A 25,575-nucleotide genomic window follows, 5' to 3' on the forward strand; every position below is an offset into this window, starting at 1 on the left:
TCATGCTCTATCTCTCTCTCTCAAAAGTAAATTTAAAAAACATTAAAAACAAATAAATAAATAAATAAATAAATAAAGGTCTCCTCAACCCTTAAGCTATACTTCAGCTTTCTAGATTTGTTTTTTATACTTTAAAGTCTTTTTTAAAAAGATAAAAAAAAAAGTTGGGTGAAATAGGGTTCTAATTCCTTATAGTAATGCTGTGACTTAAAGTAATTCCATCTCCCTTTCCTGTCACCGGTATAGGAATGGACACGTAGCTGATCAATGGACATGAGGAAAAATGCAGTGGAAGGCTTCCGGAAAAAACTTAATTTTTCCCAAGATAGGGCTATAGATCAGTTTTCACTTTGGATAATTATATCTGGATGTAATTGCTGAGAAATTGTAGTCATCTTTCTATAAGCCCAATTATGAAGATCACATTCAGGATGATAGAGCAGAGACGTGGAAAGAACCTGGTGTTGGACAACATAACAAAATCACTAAGTAAGCCAAATCCAAAGCCCTTCCTACCTCTGGGCTTCCCATTAATGTGATACAAATTTCCTTATTATTAGAGCCAGTTTGATTCAGGGTTCCTATTAACTTACAGCCCAAATCATCCTGATATACCATTTGTTATAATTAGATTCCTATATATTCCAAGATCTAATTTTGGGCTCTAGCCTGTTAAACTCATCTATTTGTTTATTCCTTTGTAATACCTTATAGTTTCATTTACAATGATTTTGAAGTAATGTTTCCTTATTTGCAAAAGCAAGTCTTCCATCCCCCACCACTATTTTTTTTTCCCACAAAGTTTTGGCCACTCTCAAGTGCTTATTCTTTCATAGTGAACTTTTCTTAGAAGTTTCTTCTTAGAATGGAAAAAAATAGAATATGGAAAAAATTTGACACGCATGCTAAATATTACAAGGGCTTTAAGAACTATCTGTAAACAAAACACAGTGAGGTATTTTAATTGAGCCATTTCTTTATCATGGTTTCCTTGACCAATTGATATTTCACATTTTTGACAGAACAGAACAATCATTGAGTAATCAGAACAGTATGTGTTCCTTAGCTTATTGAAGAACCACCCACCAAAATATGAGAATTCTCCCACTTAAAATCTCCCACGTAGACTATATAGCTCTGAGTAGTAAATGCTGAAAATCTAGAGAAGTGTTGACTTATACATTTCATATTTGTAAAATCAAAAATTCAGCAACTTTGGTGGGAAATTGTTCCCTAATTTATCAAAGAGAATAGTTGGACTTAATACCCGAAACATTCCATTTTATATAGTAAAACTCTATGTCTCTCTACATAACACTTTGAAATCGTTCAAAATATTGGTTCCCTGCAGGGAATACACCTTTCCTCCCCAAGTCTCAATTTGCCCCTATCTACTGGGTTCTTTCTTTTGTATTTTAACACTACTGTTGGTATTGTAAAACTCTCCCATGACTTCACCAACCATTGTTTTATTTGTCAAATTTATAAAGGCACTGGTATCTACTAGTTACCTCAGTCCTCTCCAGATGCACCTTGAAAGGAGGAGAAAAGCACTGTTCTTGAAGGAAGAAACAACACCTATGTCATTCACTAGCTGTACCACCTTGAATAATTAGGCGAACCTCCATGAACCTAATCTGTTTCCCTATGTCTTAAATGCAAATAATACCTACTTCAAACGTTTTCTGTAACAATTTGAGAAAAGTTATTAAATGTTTAAATTCTTTAAGAATTTGACAAAAGTTATTAAATGTTCCTTCCTCACTGAAGTATGTACTTTATCTTCTACTGTAATTTATTTTCTTAAAGATCACTGTTAACTACTTCTTGAAACTCATCTATCTGAACCTTGTGCTTTTCTGTTTTTCCTGATTTTTCCTGTTTTTTTTTTCCTGTTTTTCCCACCAACTATCTCTTTATAGTGGACACTTCCAAATACTCAAATCTTGGCTGCCTTTTGCTATACTTTCTCCCTCAGAACATGGATTCTTTTTCGTGTGTTAGTGATCACCTCTATGCTAATAATGCTCAACCCACCTCCCTTGTTCTATTTTCCTTTCTCTACTCCACAGTTTTAAGTGTCTACCTCACTATATACACCTTCCTCATTACACATATAATCTCTAAGTTCTCAGTAATCACCTTCCAGATGAAAACATAACATCTGTTTTTGCCCTTGGCTTCTCAAACACTCAGCGTGATCCTTTTTGAATTACTCCAGAAATAGGATTAAAGAGGAAAAAATAAGAATACGAAAAAGAAAAGGAAGACCTATATTGTAACAAACTTACAGTTCTACCTGTTGGGCCTATTATACCTTCTTTGCCAAAGGGGCCAGTGTTTCCCTGTTGGGGTAAAAGAACATCAGTCAGTCTCACTGCCGGTATAATGAAGAAAAATTCTAGAAAATTTCTTGTGCAATGGTAAAACAGTCCATATCTGCATCATTCAGTTTTTTAAAAAAATATAAAATCAGGAGAAATCATAGTACTTTTGATTTGCAGCATGTGACACAATTCTGTACATTACAGATTCCTATCGGGAGAATTACATCCGTATAATTTCTAACAAACATAAATCAGCCTTATAATTTTCATGTAGTGATATAACTTCAATGATGCCATTTTACATGTGGGTCATTTCATAACAAATGCAATTACTTTACATAAAGAAGACTATATAGAATGATAAACAAAAATTTTGAATAACTTTCTTTACAGATGTTGAAGGAGATGTCTAAGGGACATGCAGCATGGAACTGAGAGAAAGTATGGGAACGAAACACAGATCATCACAGGTGACCAACCTCAGTTTCTCCATCTGTTACATAAGATTGCATACTTCATAGGGCCATTATTAGAATTAAATGAGAAAAATGATTTTGAAACCGTAAGCTGTTATTAATTATGAAGATCACCTTGAATAAGCCCAATCTGGTGAACTCCTCCCAAACTAAATATAGAACATATCTTTTTTTTCAACTGAAGTATAACTCACATCCAATGTTCTATTAGTTTCAGGTGTACATCACAGTGATTAAATGTTTTTATACATTATAAAATGATCCCTACAATAAGTCTAGTTACCACCTGTTACCAGACAGAGGCTACTGTAATTACTGACTATATTTCCTATTCTGTACATTACATCCCCATGACTTACTTATTTTATAACTGGAAGTCTGTAACTCTTAATTCCCCTCACCTATTTTGCCTGCCTCCCAACTCCTCCTCTCCTCTGGTACCCAACAGTTTGTTTCCATATGTCTACGTGTCTGTTTCAGCTTTGTTTTGTTGGTTTGTTTTATTTTTTAGATTCCATATATAAATAAGATCATACTGTATTTTCCTTTCTTTGTCTGACTTACTGCTTCTTTATGAATACAAAACACCTGTTTTAGTTATTTTCCCTCAAACTCCATGCCCAGTTCCACTGGCAGCAACTTTCAGTCTTTCCGGCTCACACTTAACCTGAACACTTAAATGTAGATATCTAATAGGATTTCTCTGTCCAACTCCTGCTAAGGTGCAGAAAATACTATCAGTTGAGATCATTATGTCATGGAGTCTATCAATAGATGGACTAGAATGAGCCTAGAATGAGAGAAATTAGCTGGTGCTATAAAAGTAAATCTAATAGAATCACTTTTAAACACAAAGATTGACTTTAAGTGATAATTTGTAAATATGGTACCTAAATCTCAAAGATCCACAGTCAAATAAAGAGAGTTGATTTCCTAACCTAATCAAATATAAGCCCTAGACTGGTTTATCACTGAAAAAAAGTCAACAAAGCTTTAACATAATGAACTTGACTGTGATCGAACTATTTAGAATGATTTGTTAAAAGAATGGAGAGGTATTCATGAACTCTAGAAAACAAAGATCAAGACAGCAAAAAAATTGTCTATGTTTATTTAAATGTGTCCAAAAGATGAGGTGTTATGATTTTAATGGTTGTTGCCAGTTAACTACATAAATAATCTTTGAAATGGAGGACAATTAATCCAGATTTCCTACTTCAATTAATTTAATTTATTTAATCATCAAGTATTTATTGATTATTGAGCAAGAACTAGCCACTTAATATCCATTCTATATTCTAATTATGCAACTAGCAAGCAACTTTGTAACATATTATTTGGTCATTCAGCTGTGGATTAAAATTTTGTTTCTTCTACTTGCCACCCATGGCCTTGAGCAAGTTACCTTTCAGAGACTTGGTTTGCCCACTTGAAAAATGGGGATAATAGCATCTCTTGCAGTGTTTTTATGAGGATTAAATGATATAAGGGTAACACACTGAGCACTGGTACATAATAGTTTCTTACAAAACATTAACCTATCATGACTTTCACTTGTATCTATAATGACTTAATAAGAGATAGCTGCATTTATGCATTAGTATTTGTAAGCAGTTATCAGAACTTTACCATTGGTGAACTGATACAATTTCTGGAGCTGCAAAGCAGTATAGGCTCAGACCCTGGCCGACAGAGACCCAGCACTTTGTAAGATTCTGCTTAGAACAGATGCTAGGCAGGAAGCCAACTTCTCTTTGAGTAGCAAGAAAGGATTAATTGATTGAGAACTTAATAAAACTAGAATGAATGGATTTAATTAGTAGAGAACTTAACATATATAAGAACTTCAAAGCAATATTTATTGTAGAGAAGCCTGTCCACATATAACTCACCTGTGGATAATCAAGAATAGGGCTTTATATAAAAGCCCTAACTTTCCACAGTTCTTCAGAAATCATAAAAATAATTAATAAATTTGCACCTGAAGAAATGCTGAGGAGGGTCTTTAAATAACCACGTCCCATGACAACACTGACCTGTGTATTACCGAAAAGAATTTATGCTAAGAGTTGGGGAAAGGGTGCAGGATTTCAAAAATTTGACTTTTCATTTAATATTTTGTGTAAGACAGTGGTTTTCAGCTGTGAGGTTTTTCATGACTCCTTTCTCCTACTTCTGGGCCACTCTCCTGCCTCTCTCTGCTCTCTTCACCCTCGCCCTAGCAGCTGCAGTTAGCCTAGGGGGTGCCACTGCTGCAGGGAAACCACGGCTGGATGTTTTATAGCTTGTTTTCTTTTCAGTTTTATACATCATCTCATCAATTAGGAGACTGGTTAGTAGAAACAGAAACAAAACCAAAAAGCAAAAAACACACCAACAAAAACTGCTGATGGCTTATCTATCCCTATTTATATTTGCTATAATTTGCAATTCCAGGCACCGACCAGCTAATTGGAATTCTTCAGACCCCAATCTTCGCAACTCTTTAAGCAGTTCCTCATCACTCTCTAGGGATACCCACTCCTGAGCTGGGGAAACATTGGTATTGGGAAATATGTTTCAAAGTGTGGGGTGAGGAGCTCTGGCCATAGGCAAGCCTCCTCCACGTGGTGCATGGGTGTGGTCTCTGGTCTCTGGTTATATTAATGCTGATAACATGAAACCCTTTATTTTTTGTTCTGAGCGTAAGTTAATAAATACATTATCCTGTGTCAACATTAATTCTGATATGTACTGTAAGTAAGAGCTAGGAATATGGTTGGTCTATGGGATCTTTTGCTCAAATTAGTATGTGAACTGAAAAAGGCTGAGAACCCTTGCATGTGATCTAATGGGTTTCTATCTTAAAAATCATTTTATTAAGTTATTAATTTGGAGTATATCAATTATTATCAGAGTTCTTAATGCTGATTCCTGCAATTAGCAAAGAAACACAATTTCTGGGCAAGTACAATGACTTTATACTTACTCTCTGTCCAACAGGACCTTTAGGACCTGATATTCCAATGATGCCAGCATCTCCCTCAGGACCCTAAAAATATAATAAAAATAAAAAGTCAAAATCTTTAATTCTATATGGACATTTTACGAGTGAAATAATCTTGTAACAATTTATTAAGAGTTGGCTCTGAAAATATGGAATGTAAATGGATAGTTAATGATGTGCATGCTGAGTGCTTTGGAGGAACTGTACTAAAGTGTGCAATTTACTTTGAAGTACACCAAACTGAATTGAGAGAGGGAGAGAGGGACAGATAGATACATGATTAAGCAAGTGGAGTAAAAAGCTATGGTAGAATCTAGGTAATAGGTATACGGGTTTTCACCCATTCTTTCAACTTTGCTGTATGTGTGAAAACTTTCACAATAAAATGTTTGGGAAAATGGAATGTGAGGGAGACAAAAGCAAATTATTCAATAAAATTGGTAGGGAAATCTATAGCTACATAAATTTTAAATTAACATATTTAAAATTCAAACATATAACTCTGTACCAACTGAAATTTTACAGATTAAAATATACAAAAACTCAAGTCAGAGACTAAACACTGGTGTTTCAACATCTTTCTGATGAATAGCAGAAAACATGTAAACGTACCCTGGGGCCTGGGAATCCTTGGAAACCTGTCAAACCTTGGACACCATGTTCTCCCTGCAATATGAATAGATATGATCATCATTATTGTGCAACGGTGGCCTGATCTGGAGAAAAATAATACTTAGTGAATTTCTGAGTTGGCACATACAGGCTGCCCTTTAAGGCCAGGCTCTCCACGTGGTCCTTGATCACCTTGTGCTCCTCCATGGCCTCTTTTACCTTGAATTCCAGGTTGTCCGGGTAGTCCTTGTTCACCCTATGGACAAAAAAAGAAAGGTGATCTTGACTTTAGAATCTACCAACATAATTGAAACCCAAATACAAGTCAATCTTTAGGTATAGTACAGGACACTCAGGAGATCAAATTCTGCATGGTCATTCTTCCTACTGATATTTTCCACATAAGTAATATTTGATTATAATGAACAATACATGTAGCAGTGAAGAAAGAAAATTCCAAGGATTATGGTCATAAGTGTGGAAAGAAGAGGGAAGGGGGTACCTAAAAGCTAGAAAGAAGGCAGTGGGGCTAACGAGAGAATGGTGAATGTGTGGTGTGTGTGTGGGTTGTATATTACATATGACGGAATGTGCACTGTATTTGAGTTGGTGTTATTTTGCTGCGTTCTTCTCACCATACAGAGATGATTCAGCTTATACAAGAAAAAAAGCAGATTCTCCTGAAGTGTGAACCCTGGTTTTTGTCATGGTTGTCTTTTCAATCCTGTCATTAAGAAATTTCTATTACCTGTTTCTCAAGGTTCCTTTGATATAAATTCCCTTTATCTCCTCTAAAATTCCACTTAATGATATACTTAATCGCCATTATTTTATTTGCAAAGGTTAAGTCTTTTCTAAATTTACTTTTATTTTGTTTTTCAAGTGAAAGTTGAAATATCTTTCACACCATGTCTAAAATAAGAATCAGGTAGAGTTTGCAGATAAGTTAATGAAAAATGAAGCTTGGTAGACTTTGATCAAAGATTCTTTAAGATTAGCAAATTATCTTTCACTGTCTGAAGACAAAGATATAGCTTTGGGACTTGACAAATATGGATCCTTTTTATTGCAGATTCACACATTAAAGAGAGGAATCTTATTTCTTTTCCTAGTTTTAGCATTTGTTCAACTACTTTGAATTTTAGTGGAAAGGGATGAGTCATTTCCAGTTTACCCATATGGATCAGAATATCTGTACATTCTTTAGAAGTGGAACTATGAAAAGTTAAGAGGTAATATGATGACGGTGACAACATCTCAATCCTAGGCTTTTATGAAATCACTTTAGACACTAGACTAATCTCTTTGTTGTCTGGGTCAGTTCTGCACTGAGATAGCTCTGAAACAGGTTTTGTTTGGAAAGCCTATTGACATGTGACAACATTCCATTCAATGCCGGATTTAATTACGATCACTTTGACTCTATGAAATAAGCTCTACTCTTATCAGATTTATAAATTGGTTGGTTAGGTTCAGGCTCAGAGGAATAGAAAGTGTATCTAAGAAAGTATGGATCCAGAAGTAATAAGATTTCTCTTTTTTTTTTGGAGGAGAAAGTAGATGACAGAGGGGGAAGAAGAAACAGAACGAGTCAAAGGGCATTTTTTTAAAAATGTTTATATATTTTTGAGAGACAGAGCGTGAGTAGGGGAAGGGCAGACAGAGAGGGAGACACAGAATCCAAAGCAGGCTCCAGGCTCTGAGCTGTCAGCACAGAGCCTGACGTGGGGCTCGAACTCGCAGACTGTGAGATCATGACCTGAGCTGAAAACAGACGCTGAACAGACTGAGCTGCCCAAGTGCCCCTAAGCATTGCCAGTTCTGAGTTAATGAGTTGTTCTGGCAAATTACATGCACTGTGGTTATCACAGGAGATGAGTATGTCAAGGCCATACACTGTTTTTCCTAATGTGTTATTATTGGTCAAATTTTTAAAACATGATTAATCTTACCATTGTGTGATTCAGCCAATGAACTCAGGTACAATAAGCACGTTAGTAGTGCTCCTCATCCATCAGAAGAAAATGTTAAAGTACCTTTGGGCCTGGAACCCCTGGGCTTCCTGGAAGGCCTGATGGCCCCTTGGCTCCTCGAGGACCGGGAGACCCAGCTGGTCCTGCTCTTCCTGGGCTGCCTCTGGTGCCCTAAATAACATAGGTAAGAAATTAAAATTGGGGGTATTTCCTAAAACTCTATCCAGAGGCTCAGTAACTGTAGGAGGCGTTGGTGTTCTGAAAGGCTACTGTTGAGACACTGGTCAGGTTTGAGAGTTATCCTGGGCTTCTTTCCCAAATAAGTGAAATATTTAAGTCATGTTTTACCTACCTAAAGTCTCTAATTATAGTTAATATAATGGTCTGAGGTATTTAAAATGAAAATACTGAGGCAGTACAGTCTCTCAGTACCTTCTGACTTAAATAGCCTAGGTGTAAAGTATGTTCATTGTATTCTAACTTTCTGTATTATATTTGGGTGTGCATGACAACTCTAATAACTGATTAATGTTTCCTTAAGAAAAAAATTCTATGGATATTAACCAGACTTACTGTGGTGATCATTTTCTCAATATATACACATATTGAGTCATTATGTTGTATACCTAAAACTAATATAAGCTCTATGTCACTCATGTCGCAATTAAAATTTAAAAAGTTTAAAAACTTTTTTTTTTAGAGTTTCTGAGTGGTTCATTTGTTAGCCCAGCAAGGAAAGTCACTTACTGACATGACTTAAATCATGTACCCAAAGTAAACTTGTTTAAGATTCAGTTAGCCTTTTGGCAAGAACAATGGCCTGAAATGTTGAAGACATTGGAGCAGCATCAATAAGCAATTAAAAAACAAGGTAAATGCTTTGGAATGGTTTTCCTTGCCTCTTGATGAACTGACAGATGTTAGCATTATAACTCAGTTGTTTATTTGGGGAGTCAATGCTGTGTTAAAGTGACTAAAGAATTAACGTATATGAACAGTCTGTAATTGACTATAGGTGAGGAAATTTTCAAAGAAATTAAAGCACTAAATCAGTACAACCTCAAATGGAATCGGCTAAAATGTGATAAAACTGATAGCAAAGCATTGGAAGAAGATTTACTGGACAAATTTACAAAAATTGTGAAAATGTACAGTACTTAAAGCTAGGGATATTCATTTTATTATTCACCATCAGTTACACTGAGGAAAATACTTGAATCTAGCATGTATTGTTGAACAAGTAGTGTCCACAGTGAACTCCATTGACTCTTGCAACCTTCATCCATTCTGTGATTTTTTTGTGTGAAAATAGAACCTGAATATCCTCATTTTCCCTATCACAAAGCAATTTGATGGCTTGGCAGGGATAAAGTTTTACTGAGATATTTTGAGACCAAGATTGAAATTGTTTTGAATGAGAAGAACCACCCTCAACCTCTATTATTGAATAATGAGTGACTTCAGATATTAGATTTTGCTACAGACCCTATAATGTTTATCAATGAATTCAACCTAAAATTACAAGGCAAGGAAATGCCTATTTGTGAAGCATGTACTGTGGTAAAGTCATTTCTTTTTAAGTAATGTCTATGCCCAACATGGGGCTCAAACTCACAATTCAAAGATCAAGAGTCACATGTTCTCACCAGCTGCGTCAGCCAGCCACCCCGTGTGGTAAAGTTATTTTGATGACAACTAATGTTCAAATCACAAGTAATGTGAAGCAACTTTTATATATTTCCTATTGGTGCCAAGATTTAAAACAGTAAGTGAGACCGTCATTTCCATATAAATTTGTAGTGGGTAGATTTTCTGAGCTCAACTACTGCCAGTAGCATTTTTTAGCACTAGAGGCAAGAAATTTGTGGACTTCAAAATCCATTTAACTGTGCAGCTGAGAAGTTTTCACCTAAAGTCCAATTGGATATGAATAATATGCAATGTAATGACATAATAGAAGGCAAATATCAAGAGAAGATTCTAACAGAATTTTATAAATTCCTTCCAAGCAACGAATAGGCACAGTTAAAATCATATGTTTGTGACTTTGGTAGTACCTATCTGTGTGAAAAGAATTTTCAAAGATGAAGTATGTAAAACATGCAAAATCTCATTATGGGTCAGCATTAACAAATAAAAAGAAAATTTTGATGATATGGAACTGTAATAAGCTAAATGTTACCTCCCTCCCACTAATAATTCCATTTTTTCTCATTACTAGAATTGTATTACCAACAAAAAGTTGTGCTAACTGCTAGGAATTTATCCAAGGGATACAGGAGTACTGATGCATAGGGGCACTTGTACCCCAATGTTTATAGCAGCACTCTCAACAATAGCCAAATTATGGAAAGAGCCTAAATGTCCATCAACTGATGAATGGATAAAGAAATTGTGGTTTATATACACAATGGAATACTATGTGGCAATGAGAAAAAATGAAATATGGCCTTTTGTAGCAACGTGGATGGAACTGGAGAGTGTGATGCTAAGTGAAATAAGCCATACAGAGAAAGACAGATACCATATGGTTTCACTCTTATGTGGATCCTGAGAAACTTAACAGAAACCCATGAGGGAGGGGAAGAATAAAAAAAAAAAAAAAAAAGAGGTTAGAGTGGGAGAGAGCCAAAGCATAAGAGACTGTTAAAAACTGAGAACAAACTGAGGGTTGATGGGGGGTGGGAGGGAGGGGAGGGTGGGTGATGGGTATTGAGGAGGGCACCTTTTGGGATGAGCACTGGGTGTTGTATGGAAACCAATTTGACAGTAAATTTCATATATTAAAAAATAAAAAATAAAAAAAATATATATATAAAAAAAAGTTGTGCTAAATTTTATTTTGAATTGCATGAAGAAAAACTTACTGAAAATCTATTTTATCTTTTGTTGCATAAGTTCTTAAATAAAACCCTTAATTTTGCCTCTTGCCTTGCAAAGCCTAAAATAGTTACCAATATTTACAGAAAACATTTGTTGACTTTTGTTCTAGATGACCACTACTTTCTCAGTTGATTCCTGGGATACTAAATTGGGTTGTGCAATCATTCTTTCATGCATTCAGCAAAAAATTGATGATGATATAGAATATCATCTATGTGAAAGGAAGGTACCATGGGAAGCCATATGGGGAATACAAATATAAATATGTTTTTGTTTTCAAGGAGCTTAACATTAAGTGAAAAGGATAAAATGTAATTATATAAACAGTTATAATAAATACAGAAATATTTTAAAAATTGCCAAATGAGAAGAGAGATAGAAAGCAAATTCTAGAGAGGTTCTGAATAGGGGAAATTACTTTTGGTGCTGATCAAAACAGGAATTACTGATAAAGTAGAGTAGAACTGGATCATAAGATAAAGATATTGCCCTTAAAGTTACAAATGTAATAGGAAAGATGATTTGCTAAAGAGAGTATTCCTGTAGAAGGCCTGGTTGGGAGAATAGGATTTAAAGATAAAGCCAATTTTGAATATAATACTAAAGTATTTTTCCTTTTTTCTCCAAGTTATTTCCTCCAAATTATATCATCACATATCTTTTTATTTTCTTACTTACAGTGAATAATTCAACATGGTTAAAGAATTACCTTTTCTATGTAGATTTTCTTCATGATCACAAAACTCACTATAGTAATGAATGTAAATGTATTCTATATCACTACGTGCCATGTACTAGCTGGACACATATACAGAGATGCCTACAGAGTATAGGTTCATATTCCTAGGTTGATCTTTAAACTTTTTTTGTCCCAATCTACATTAGCCATTTTCTCTCTCATCATTTCTCTACATTAGTGGTTCTTGATATATGTAAGCAACCATTATGAAGACAAAATAGGGGAAGAGAGAGAGAAGGAGAGAAGGGGAGTAAGTGAGAAAAGAGAGGGAGAGAGGGGAGGTAGAGACAAAGAGACAGAAAGAGAGATGGAGAGAGAGAGGAAGGTGGGGCAGAGAGAACATGTACACACACACACACACACACACACACACACAGAGAGAGAGAGAGAGAGAGAGAGAGAGAGAGAGAGAGAGAGAGAGAGAAAGAGAGAGATCCACATTGTGAACTTAAGTTTCAGGTGGTTATATGGTTCTTACATATTGCTTGCACCTTAACCTAAGTGCACTTATCTCTATTTCCTTCCCCTTGTCACATGAATTTGAGGACCCTGGATGCATGTAATCTATCCTATTTCTTTTCCCCTGCCACACAAATCCTGGATTCAGGATTTGGTGTCGTTTAAAAAAATTTTTTTTAAATCTTTATTTATTTTTGAGAGAGAGACAGCTGAGCAGGGGAAGAACAAAGACAGGGAGACACAGAATCCGAAGCAGGCCCCAGGCTCTGAGCTGTCAGCACAGAGCCTGATGTGGGGCTCAAACTCACAAACTGTGAGATTATGACCTGAGCCGAAGTCGGACGCTCAACTAACTGAGCCACCCAGGTGCCCCGGGACTTGATGCCATTTTAGAACTCATTAATGCAAATGAAAGCAAATCCAGTCAGTCACCTGAGACCTTGAGATAAAATTTCAAAATGTTTAGTGAAGACGTAGGTGTCATACCAATGGCCAGGCGTCTAATAGAAATAAGACTTTATAGAAAAGGCAAGTCTCAAAAACAAATTTTGATGAATAGTGCCCTCCCCACGAAAAACAAAAAAAGGTGAAAAATGTAAAGAAACCAGTGGCCTGCAGAGAAAGCAGATTCTAAAAGGTCATACAAAAGATGGAAGGAAGGGTATGTAAGCAAGGAAAAAAAATCATACAGACTTAGGTTAATATATAGACTTACGTCCAGTGTTAAACTAGGTGAAATGTAAGGATTTTTTTTTAAGTGGATTGTCTTGCAAAGCTGTGAATAGCCTATCCTTGGATGTATTATAGAATTAATAGATGCCACAGGGAGAGGATATCATATGACAGATTACCCTAGACAATTTGAGGATACCTCAACGTTCCAAAATTCTGAAATATTAGCACTTTACTTGTAATTTTAGGCAATTTTTAAGAACTTTATTTGCTAACAGTAAAAAAAAATGTATCTTTTGGGTAATGCATGGACAATGGACATTCAGACACTGCTGAACGCTCCCGAAGTCAATAGGTATTTTTAGCTGAGAATAAAAAGGACCCTAGAACTAGTCCGTAGGGTTAACTGAAAACTAGAAACTTTACTTGCAGTGCTATCACATATTTAGCACAGCACAATGACTATGTTCCAAGTCATTTATTGTTCATGTTGGTTTCTTAGAGAGAAATTTGAGGATAGTAGCAGAGTGTTCTGTACAAAGTTCCAAACAATGTTTCATACAAGTAGAGAACAAATATTTCTTATTATGAACACAAAGATGGATGAGTAATTTTGCTTTCAAGAGAAACAGATGCTTATGCCTAGGCATTCTTTCCAATGTCTTCCAAATGATTTGTTTAACACCAATAAGCAAAGAGTAAGTCATTCTGAGTGAATTTTAAAATGTAAACAAAACCACAATTAATTTGTTCACAGATGATGAAACCAATAAACTCTGGAGGAAGTGTCAATTTTGATTGGACTGAAACCAATGACTGCTTAATCCTTGATATTTTAAAGAAACAAGTACTTGGGTCAGTAATCAACAACAATAACATCAGCCACAAGAGTTACTTCTTATTGTCTTCTATGTATCAGAAACTGTTATGGTAATATGGTTATATTGTTTTATTTAATGGATGTCAGTTAAGAAAAGAAGAGGGATTCTGTGTCTTTTACTTTGACTTCCCTGTGGGGAAAGGAAAGAGTAGTTTACGTATAAATTTGCCTTCAATCTGGAATTGAATGGAAAGATCTGGAAAGGAAAATGGAGTTATCTGCACACATTCGAAGGACAGAGAGAGAGGAAGATTTTGGAACAGTGATGACTGGTTTGTATATAACAGTGAAACATCACAGAGAATGTCCCTAGGTCTCTTAATTTAGTTGTCTTAATCTCATTAGGATTGAAACAACTATATTAAGAAATAAGTAAGAAAGAAATAAAATTTGCTAAAGACAGGCAACAATAGAAATCCACATTTTCAACGTTTTTTTTTTTTGTTTTTTGTTTTTTTTTAATTTATTTTTGGGACGGAGAGAGACAGAGCATGAACGGGGGAGGGGCAGAGAGAGAGGGAGACACAGAATCGGAAACAGGCTCCAGGCTCCGAACCATCAGCCCAGAGCCGGACGCGGGGCTCGAACTCACGGACCGCGAGATCGTGACCTGGCTGAAGTCAGACGCTTAACCGACTGCGCCACCCAGGTGCCCCTAGAAATCCACATTTTAAAGTAGATTAACAAAGGGGTGCCATCTTTAAAACTATGTTGAATGAAAAGATAAATATTTTTAATGTTAATTTTATTGATTTCTCAACAAAAGAATAATAAATTTAAAGTGACACTAAACTTCAGATTAGTTGATGTTTTCCTTTAAAGTAGCACCTTGAAAATGACTAAAAAGTTTTTTTCTTTCCCTACTGCCAAGCATTCTTTGTGTTCCTAGCATTATGTTTATGTAGTTATTTATTGTGTGAGAAAATAGCAATTAAAATTAATTTGCTTTCTATAGAACAAAAAAATAAGTATGATGCCCTGAATTTTTTTGCATTATTAGGCAACATAAGTACTGCATTTTTTGTTTAAGCCAGCAAATCAATGAGTTAATAAAAGTAATGCTTTGCTTCCTTTACTCCAAGCAACTAAAAACACTTCTGTTTAAGTAAGAATTTCTCATTTTATTTGGTTTACTAAATATATCCCTCCTAGGAAAGAATTGGCTGTTTAAAAAATATGGGATAGGAATTATTAGGTGATTATATGCAAGGCTACATTATATCTAAATAATGTAGCATTCATAACATTTTCCTTCAGTGCCAGTCATAAGTAATGCAGCCAAAGGCTGGAAGTAAGATTTATGAATGAGCTGTATACTACAGTTGGGAGATAACTTTAGTTTTGAATCTCTAAACATATTAAAGCTTATGGAACTTGGAGCAGGGTTGAGACAAGTCAGGTTAGCTTGACTTAGGTCTATTCTCAAGAGTATACAAAACTAACTCTTGTTCAGCCTTAATGAATGTAGGCATTTCAACATTGTATTACCTCACAGAAATTATTCACACATTTCCATTAGAACAACTGGTGGTTTGTCAGTCTTGTAAAATGGACAGTGCAAATGTCACTCTAATATTGGGCAAAATTAATGTATCTTACGAAATCTCCTTTACTCAGCTCAGAACGTATAATCACAGGACTAACAAGGACTGAAAGAAGTTATTTCATTTATGCTTTGGCTCTTAGACATGTCTAGGCTCACACTACTATGAAGAAATAAATGTCCATCTTTTATTTCAAAAATAACAAATCTATACCCATACTATTTTATTTGATCCTCAGAATCCTGTGAACATGCCGATTCTTTCCTGACTGCAGGTTTTTCCATTTTGATTCCTTCACATAGTGTGTTCTTCCTTCATTCTGTATATACCTGGCTCAGTTTTCTGAAGGGATATATAGTATAAATATACCCCAGTATGACTTCCTCAGTGAGGCCTCCACTGTCTACTCCATCTATAATCTACTTCCCACATGTTCTATTTCAAAACCCTATTTATTTCTTTCATAGAACTTAGCACAATTTAGAATTGCCTGATTTGTTTATGTATGGACTACTACTCAATTACTGGGCTGATCCATATTGCATTATGAATTGTTTTTAGGTCTAAAATGGTCAAGTGTCAGAAGTTTCTTGCTGTTTCATGTGTGTTTCACGAAGGCAATTCTTTGTCCATCTTGTTCACTGCTCTATTCTCTAACTCCTGGCTCATATTAAGCACTAAACAAATATTTTTGAATGAATGAATGTTTGCTTAACCACGAATATCTATTACTATGGAAAGATGATAATAGCTCAATAATAGACATTCACATAGAATGTCTCATTTGATACTCAGAAAAACCATATGAATCAAGTATTTTTGTATTGCTGGTATAGATGATGCTTAAGACATTAAGTAGGTGACACACCCTAACTTTATTCGGGTCTCCGAAGTCATGGTTATTATGCAAAGAATATTCATTCTTCAAATATTTACTGAGCTCCTTCTATAGGCCCGACACTGCTAAGTGCTAGGGATGCAAAGATGAATAAAACACAATCCCCATTCTACAGGAGTTTGCAATCTTTTGGGGGCAGAAAGATGTGAAGATATGTAATCAGCAGCCATATGATCCATCCTCTGATGGAAGCAGTGTATACAGTATACATAAGTTCAGAGGAGGGAGGCTTAACTCTGACTGAAGAATCCAAAGAAGAGTGTCTGAAGGAGGCAACCATTCAATTAAGTCCTAAAAGAGCAAGAAATTATTCATCCTAAAGTCAGAGAGAAAGATGGAAGAGCTTTCCAAGCAGAAGACAAAAATTGCATGTACAAAGGCATTAAAGTAGGAAAATATGCAGAATTTGGAGGAATATCTAAGTAATTAAGCATATCTGAAGGGGCACAGTATAGTGGTTAAGGACATAGGTAGGCTCTGAATCTACATTGCCTGATTTTGAATTCTGGCTCTATTATTTGTTGTCTGTGTGACCTCAGGCAAGTTACTTAGTCTCTTGGAGTCTCACCTTCCTATTCTGTAACCTGGAGATAATAGCTCTACCTACTTAATGGTTTTTTTGTGAGGAGTAAAAAACTTCATACATATTCAGCACCTTGAATAGTGCCTCGCACATGCTAAGTGTTTAATAATTGTTAGCCGCCATTATGACTGAAATGCACAGCAAACGTGAGGAGAAAAGTGGACTATAACACTGGAAATGTAAACACAGGCCAGATCATGAAGGATCAACATTCCAAGAAGACTATGAACTTTATTGGATTGAGAGTCATTGGAGACTCAACTAGGAACATTACATCCTTTAGCAAATCTTTCATTTTGTTGCTAATAAGCAGCCAAACAGACTGTGTTTTGTCTGCTCTGGAAGAGTTCCTAATGAGCAGTTAATGGGCCAAAACAAGCAGCAGGGGGAATAGAGAGAAAGTAGCAATCAGGATAAACCATAATTGGAAATTACCCTCTTAATAATCAAGAGTTGACAGGATCTGCTGATGGTATGTTTCTTTCTCCAAAATACTGTGAAGAAAGAAATGTATCTTCTCAGAAACAGAAGTTTCTTTAGTGTGACTAGCTCACAGGCTAGAGAACACACCAGATGGGTGGTAGGGCTGCTGGTGTTCTTTAACAGAGGCTTCCATGGTGGTCTTCCTACTCTGTGCTTGGATTATGAGTGGGCTGATGAAGTGTGTTTTTCCTTCCTATACTGGGCACAATCCACAAGTGGAAAACTTAAGACTTTCGATGTTCTTTTAGGACAAGCATCTCATTTTATACAACACTTAAGCCTATGTTCACCTGACAAAGTGCAAAGTCAAGATTGAAAAGCCTTGACTTGTCTTAAGTCAAGATGCTACTTTTGTTTCTTTCCCTCTTTTCCAATAACCAATTTTATAAGTTGCAGCAATAAAAAAATAAAATGACCGGTAAGCCTTCATTTTGATGACAAATAGATTTATGATCTTTGCAGGGAAAAGTTGTTTTCCTTTTTCATAAATGATTGAGGCACTACTGAAGTCCAACGCAATGAAAACAGCATGGTAGACTCATTTACTACAGATGTGCTAAATTGACGAGTCTCAAAACACTCATTTCTACAGAAGGAAATTCACACAGGCAACTGTGAGTCTCCCCAATACTATCCTTTAGTTATAGTCACATGACCTTGGAAAAACACCGAAACTGCGGAGTGAATATGCCAAGAATTCTTTAACTCCTTGGCCACATCAAAAAAAAAAAAAAAAAAAAAGAAAGAACATTGTTTAGGAAAATCAGGCAGTTGCATAATGCTAGAAATCCCAGAATAAATATTTTTCTCAGTGGAAAAATCCAGCAGTCTTTAAAGGTAAGCCAAGAAACACCACGGTGCCATGATTTAAAAAAATAAAATAAAAATTACAAAAAAAGACCAATGGAAAGATGTTCTTATCCGTTGTTGAAAATATTCCAGGGAATATGCTAGTATTTAAAGACTGTGTTACTATCTCTTAAGTAGTTTTTCTACTGCCACAGTAAGTTTCAGAAATAATTACTTAGAAATCATTTCACCTAATGACCAGTTTGGCCATTGTTACCTAATGTCATTGAACAGACCAGTTCCTTATAAAAACTATTATTCTGATTTCATATCATATATTCTACAGGGAGCCGAAATACAGAAAAATTTTCTGTATTCTTAAATACCAATGGCATGTGTAAACCTTGGGGCTTTATTTAAAGGGGATTCCTCAAGGGAAAGTTAATTTTGTTTTTATTTTGATGGCTACAAAACATTTCAATATTTATGACATTCTGATATTCAAAGTATGCATGTGAAATTTTTCTTATTCTTTGCAAATGCTAAAAAGTAGGAGATGATGAATTATGATCTGATACCTAATTGCTTACTAATAGCAATAGCAGATACCATTCAGCTTCATGGATTTGGGAGGTATACAACATTATTGTAATTCATTCAACTCCTTTCATCATAAGATTCCATGAGGTTTTTATACAAGTCATGTATAAAGGGACATGTGGCTCTGAATCTGTTTTTTAAAAATGACTTCCTAATTAGAAGTGGAATAGCTTACAAAGTGGAGCTAGAATATGCATGTTTTATTACCTAATTCATACTCAGATTCTCCTTGCTCCTCATTATGTCTTCAGCGTCTCCATATCTACTAGGTCTATCTAGCATTTAAATGTGGTTAAGCTTCTCTCACTTAAAAATAACTTCTACTGTAATTTCAGTTTCATCTCTAGTTATTGCCCTCCTTTCTCTTTCAGGGCCAAATTTCTCCATTGAATTGTCTGAATATCTTGATTTCCTCACTGTCCACTCTCCTCAAGCACTGCAATCCTATTTCTGCATCCCCCGCATCAGATCAAATGGTTATATGCTGATGTTACCGATGATCTCCATATACTAAAGTATAGTGGTTATAATTTTATCTTTTTAGATTTTGGTACTAGTCAGTGTCTGTATTTGCAAATACCAGAAACTAATCCTGGATAATTTAAACAGAAAATTTACTGAAAAGGTACTGAGTAGCTCATAGGCAAATCCAGAAAGCCAGGTTCAGAAAATGCATAGAATTGAAGGAAGTTTAGGTAGCCAGAATTTGGATACTGCAGAGTGCATTACCGCAGCTTGCCAGACATGGACTCCAGTCACCCCTGGAACCTGAGTGCTATTGGGGTTACTGCCACTGCCACTAGAGTAGAATTCTCTATTATCCCTGCTTCTGCGTATCACTAACTCCCCAGCCAAAGGGCTAGCTGGACATGACTGATTGGTTAGGCCTAGGTCATAGGCCTGTGTCCTTGTTTCAAGGAGGAAATGGGAAGTGAAAATCTAGAATCTGACTTCTGTAGAAGGTGCCCTCCCCCCACCAAGACTCAAAAAGGGAGTAAACATAAACATTTATAAACACAAGATGGGGTTAAAATGCTGAGTAGCCAAAAAACCAAAAAAATAAAATTAATAAAACACATGTCCATCACAATCTCTCAGGATTATTAGATCTAGTTGATGACTTTTTCCTTGAAATATTTTTTTTCCTGAGTTTCTATGACATTACATTCTTTTTCTCCTATTACGATCACTCCATTTCAGTCTCCTTTGTAGTCTCCTTTTCCTTCTTTACCTGATTTCTAAATGATAGAAATCCTTACAGCTCAGTACCAGACCTTCTTTCCATCGTTTATTTAATATTTGTATTTTTCTTCATTTGTTCCCCAAATCTATTCACTGTCGCTTCTCTATCTTGCTGTTTGTCCTGGGAATTTGACCTTCATGGACTGTTATCATCTGGGTTCCCTTGTCCTCTCTTCACTTTCAGTTGGGGCTGGCCAATGGGGTACATATCTCTAGGATATTAGAGGAGAAAGGAGTACTATATTTATTTCTTCCATTTCCTCCTGGCTTTGACATTCTGTCAGTGGCTAGGTTACGTTCAAATACAGCTCCCGTAAGGTGCCCCTTTTCCCACAGCTCCAGCCCTCAGCTTGGCTCTCGACTTGACATTATTTCTTTCCTTTAACCTTTCAGGTCTAAGGACAGTAACCACATCCTACTGTTGATAGTCTCTGGATTCTCCCAACATCCCTTACTGGCTGTCTTAACCCTTTCTTCATTTCTGTAAATATTTTTTTCAAAATTCAAAAGTAGAGTATTTCATCTACTTTCTAACATGACTCTGATTAAGTACATTTCTATATGCTGATGACTCTCACACTTATATCTGACATTTTCTCTGAGCTCTAGGCCAGAATATCTAATTGCCTAAATGTCATAACATTACCCATAAAATTTGGGCTTCCTTCACTGTTTGCTTTTTTTCATGATGGGCAGTATAATGCACCAAGTTAGGAACTTGCACAAGTTAGAAATTTGGAAGTTATCCTTGACATCCCTCTCCTTCCCTTACCTCCCTTAACCAAATATCAAGTACTGTAAAAACTACCTCCAAAATACCACTAAATCCACCCACTTCTTTCCATTTCACTTCACTAGTCTAGTGCAAACCATGAAGATATGCAGCCTGAAATATTGCAATAAATAGTCTTCTTATTAGTTGCCTGTATCTATGCTTGCCCCTTTCAATCTATTTTCCATAATGAAGCCAGAGCGAGTCCTCTAAAAATGGAAAATTGGGATGATGTCCCTCCTAACCTCAACAGGGTACTAGTATCTTCAGATAATGTTCAATATCCTTAACGTGTCCTTCAACATTCACATGATGTGGCTCTTGTGTACTTCAATGGCATCAAACTGTATCAGCATACATCTTGTTCACTAAACTTTAGCCATAATTGCTAATGTTCTAGTTTTTCAAACACACTATGTTCTTCCTAACTTTGTATATGCTGTCATCTCTGCATAGAATGTTTCTTTCGGGCTTTCCTCACTCACAGTAATCATTCCTAATTTATTAACTCCTACTTATTCTTCAGTGTCATCTCTCTCTTTCTCCCTACCCTCTCATATGAAGCCACTTTACTGACATAAAGTAAATTGCAAAGTACATAATTTGATAAGTCAGCATAAAAGATTTCACACATTTGTGAAACCATCATCACAATCAAGATAATATATCTGCTCCCTCCCCCAAAAGCGTTCCTTTGGTAAGCCCTCTTTCTCATACCTCTAGCACTCCCATCTACAGGATACCCCCGATTTGCTTTCTGTCACTACAGATTAGTTTGCAATTTTTAGGATTTTACATAAGTAGAATCATACAGTATGTGCCCTTTTTTGTCTCTTTTTCTTCACTCAGCATATATATTTTGAGATTCACTCATGCTATAGCATGTGTCAGTAGCTCATTCTTTTTATTGCAAACTAATATTTCATTGTACATACATACCACAATTTGTTTAGCCAGAGACCTCTTGAAGAACATTTGGGTTATTTCCAGTTTAGGGTTATTACAAAGATAAGTGCTATGAATATTCATGGACAAGTTTTTGTGCAGATACATGTTTTCATTTCTTTTGGCTAAGAGAGAAAGGCTGGGTCATATGATAAGTATGTTTAATGTTTTAAGACTGCAAATGTATAGGTAATTGATGTCTTAATGGTATCTGATCAATGAACATGGTATATATGCCACTTATTTAGCTCTACTTTAACTTTTGTCAGAAATGTTTTATAGTTTTCAGCATATAGATTTGCACATTTTTGTGGTCATGTTATCCCATTTTGGCACTATTGTCACTAGTGTTTTTTAAATGTTACTTTCTGATTGTTCATTGTTAGTATATAGAAATACAATTGAAATTTGTATACTGATCTAACAACCTGCAACTCTGGTAAATTTACTTATTTTTTTCTTGTAGAGTCTTAAAGATTTTCTACATAGATGATAATGTTGTCTATGAATAGAGTTTTATTTCTTCCATTTTACTTGTTTTTATTACCCTCACTAGAACCTTACTTAATTGATTAGAACCTCCAGTACAGTGTTGAATTTGTCATACATATGTGAGATATCTGTAGAAATATGAGGCCTCAATGGTTAGTCTCACAAATACCTACACTGGAAATACTTTTTGGAGGAAGTACTGAAATAATAATAGAAACAAATTCAGGAGATTCTATAAGGGATATTGAAAGTAATAGTGATCAAATAGCTTGATTATTACTCAAAAAAGAAGCAATGTAAATAAAAAGAGAAAGTAAATGCATAAAAACTAAAAGTAAAAATCAAGGCAATATCAAAAAGTGATGAAGGCAAAGAGTAGTTTATAGAGACAAAGGGAAATGAGAGGACATAAAAGTGCTTGTTTTGTTAGAAATACAGATAGTGATACATTTAACAAATCAATACAGTTAATACATACCAACATATACATATCTGGTTCTTAAGTTCAGTGCAACTGGTACAAAACATCAATCAAAAAAGAAAGGGCAACTTTTATTTTATTTTTGAAAAATGTTTATTTATTTTTGAGAGAGAGACAGAGTACAAGTCGGGGGTGGGTAGAGAGAGGGAGACACAATCCCAAGCAGACTCCAGGCTCTGAGCTGTCAGCACAGAGCCCGACGTGGGGCTCGAACCCATGGACCGGGAGATCATGACTTGAGCAGAAGTCAGATGCTTAACCAACTGAGCCACCCAGGCACCCCAAGAAAGGGCAATTTTTAAACCAGCAAAAGAAAATTTAGTGTATAGAAATCAGGAAAGAAAAAAAAGAAGACAGAAAAGAAATAAGACAGTATAAGACAAGGAAAAGACAGAATTAAGATGGCAAATATTCTTAACGGAGAAATTTTAGATGCATTCTCTAAGATCTGTGCAGTAGAAGAATGTCCCCTATTGCTACTACTGTTTAACATAGTATTGAAGGTCCCTACCAACTTATGTGGAAGGAAAAAGAAGTGAATGTAAGGAAAGAGATCAATCTGCCATTATTTGAAGGTGGTATTATCTGTCTTAAAAATCCAATAGAAACAAAAGCAAATTATTAGAAATTAAAAAAAATCCAGTTGTACAGAATATAACCTGAATTAGTGACATTCTTTAAACAAGTAATAACTAACTAGAAAATAAAATAAAAAATAATACACAAAGTCTTTATTAAGAAGCAATACTCCATATTGATAAGAGCAAAGAATATGGAGTTAGGCTGTCTTTTAGCTATGAGACACTTGAAAGTGATAATCTCAGTGCCTCAGAATGTATGTAGGTATGTATGTATTTTTTTTAAACTGAGGTATAATTGACCTCAGTTTCTAGATGCATAAAATGAGGATCGTAATTGTATATATCTTATAAGATTGTAAAGATTAAGTGAGTTGATGTAGTCAAACACTTTATCATGGTACCTGGCACATAGTTAGCATTATATGAACTTTTGCTGTTATTATTATGGAAATATTTCATTATAGGACAATAGAAAATTATAAGAATAAATATTTCATCTATTTGATTAACTAAATGGTAAGTTATGAATTTTCTCCCAATAAAGCTATAAATTCAAGACAAACCCAATGACAATTCAAGTTTTTATTTTGTTTTTAGAGAAATCCAGCAAATCTAATCTCAAATGTATGGGGGTAGAAGTGTAAAGAAGGGGAACTTGCCCCATTAAATATGAGGACACATTGCAAAGCCATAGAATAAGAACAGTGTGACAATACAAACAGACCAGAACAATTTTTTTCTGTAGAAGGCAAGAGAGTAAATATTTTAGATTTTGTGAGGCCATTGGTCTTTGCTGCAGCTACTGAACTCTGCTTTGTAGTACCAAAGCTGCCTTCAATGTTCCAAAGGTGGCTTAAGATATTTGATGAACTCAAAACACAGTTGGGTTGTGTAGTCCCTAAAATTGTGCTTCTTTATGGTTCTCATTTATAAACTTTTATATGTGCAAAAAATGGCATATATTATATATGAGTTATTAGATATAAAATATGCAAGAGAATGTACTCATTGACATTCCCTGGAGATCATAAACATAACTCCAAAACAACTATTAAAGCAGTGATTGGCTAATCTGAGACAGTATCAAAACTAAGAAAGCTAAAATACATATGGTCTAGCAAAAAGACACTTATAAATAAGAAACAAAAAGTAAAGAGATATTCATTCTACTCACAGGAAGTCCCTGTTTTCCTGGTAGCCCAACTTTTCCAGAGTTTCCTGAAATGCCATCGGCTCCATGGTATCCTTGCATGCCTTTTGGCCCAGGTAGGCCTGGAAGACCCTTGGTAATTAAATTACATGGATTATAGACAGATGCTGTACAAATGTTTAAATGACAATTACCTTTGGGAGGGGGATGTTTACATTTTTAATACCCTGCCCCAGGATAAATTTTCCTGTTTCCTGAATTCCTTTTTGGATTCCACAGATCAGGTAACTCTTTAAAAGTTCCCTAAACAGAAATGCCACCAAGCTAACTAAAATGTGCTGTGTAAGCTTTTCAGCTTTAGTGTAATTCTCTGATACTTTTCATTGTACTGGCCCATGCTTTACCCAGCTATGGTGAAAAGTCAGCTATATGCATCTGTCAACATAGGAAACAGCTATCATTTACTATCTGCAAAACCTCATGCCATATTATTTTCTCAAGAAACAAATTACAGTTCTTCTTGTTATCATTTTGAAATAGATGATTATATGACTGAATAAAGGTCTGAACATTTTTTTTCTACTCTTGGGTAAGTGGATATTACCTATATGAATCTCTGGTCTGAATGTGCTTATATTTTGTGTTCATTTTCTCTTCTTTTTTGAGCCAACACAGGCCACCCAAAGTAGACATCTCGCCCTTGGCTGGGGAAAACCAGCAGGAAGTAAGTCTCTGCTAATAAGCCAGTCAACACATATTTGCCTGCCTAGAGGAAGCTGATGGCTAAGGTAAAATCAATCTTTATTCTGTGATGAAATGATTTAAAACATTCTTTTCTAAGACTTTCTGTTCTACTTGCCAGGGAACTGAGAGGCTGAGTCCTTCCATTACAATCCAGCTTAGGCTTTTTATTCATGCTTGAAGATCTCTGACCTTTCTCACCAATCATTTAGTTATATTTCCAGTTCCCTGTTTTCAGTGGTTCATGATCAGAGAGTAGCATGAGTC

At 35.4% G+C, this 25,575-nt stretch overlaps 1 protein-coding gene across 1 annotated transcript in view; it reads right to left on the reverse strand.

The window, feature by feature from the left end:
- COL24A1 (collagen type XXIV alpha 1 chain) overlaps positions 1-25,575 on the reverse strand; it is a 398,425-nt gene that overhangs the window by 38,612 nt on the left and 334,238 nt on the right. Inside the window, exons 47-52 of the mRNA XM_015536213.2 lie at positions 24,592-24,699; positions 8,438-8,545; positions 6,550-6,657; positions 6,402-6,455; positions 5,772-5,834; positions 2,292-2,345 (exon numbers count right to left, since the gene is read on the reverse strand). Coding sequence (XP_015391699.2) covers positions 2,292-2,345; positions 5,772-5,834; positions 6,402-6,455; positions 6,550-6,657; positions 8,438-8,545; positions 24,592-24,699 — 495 coding nt within the window. The remainder of the gene's footprint in view (positions 1-2,291; positions 2,346-5,771; positions 5,835-6,401; positions 6,456-6,549; positions 6,658-8,437; positions 8,546-24,591; positions 24,700-25,575) is intronic.

The sequence above is a fragment of the Panthera tigris genome, chromosome C1 (genome assembly GCF_018350195.1).
Source record: "Panthera tigris isolate Pti1 chromosome C1, P.tigris_Pti1_mat1.1, whole genome shotgun sequence".
NCBI lineage: Eukaryota > Metazoa > Chordata > Mammalia > Carnivora > Felidae > Panthera > Panthera tigris.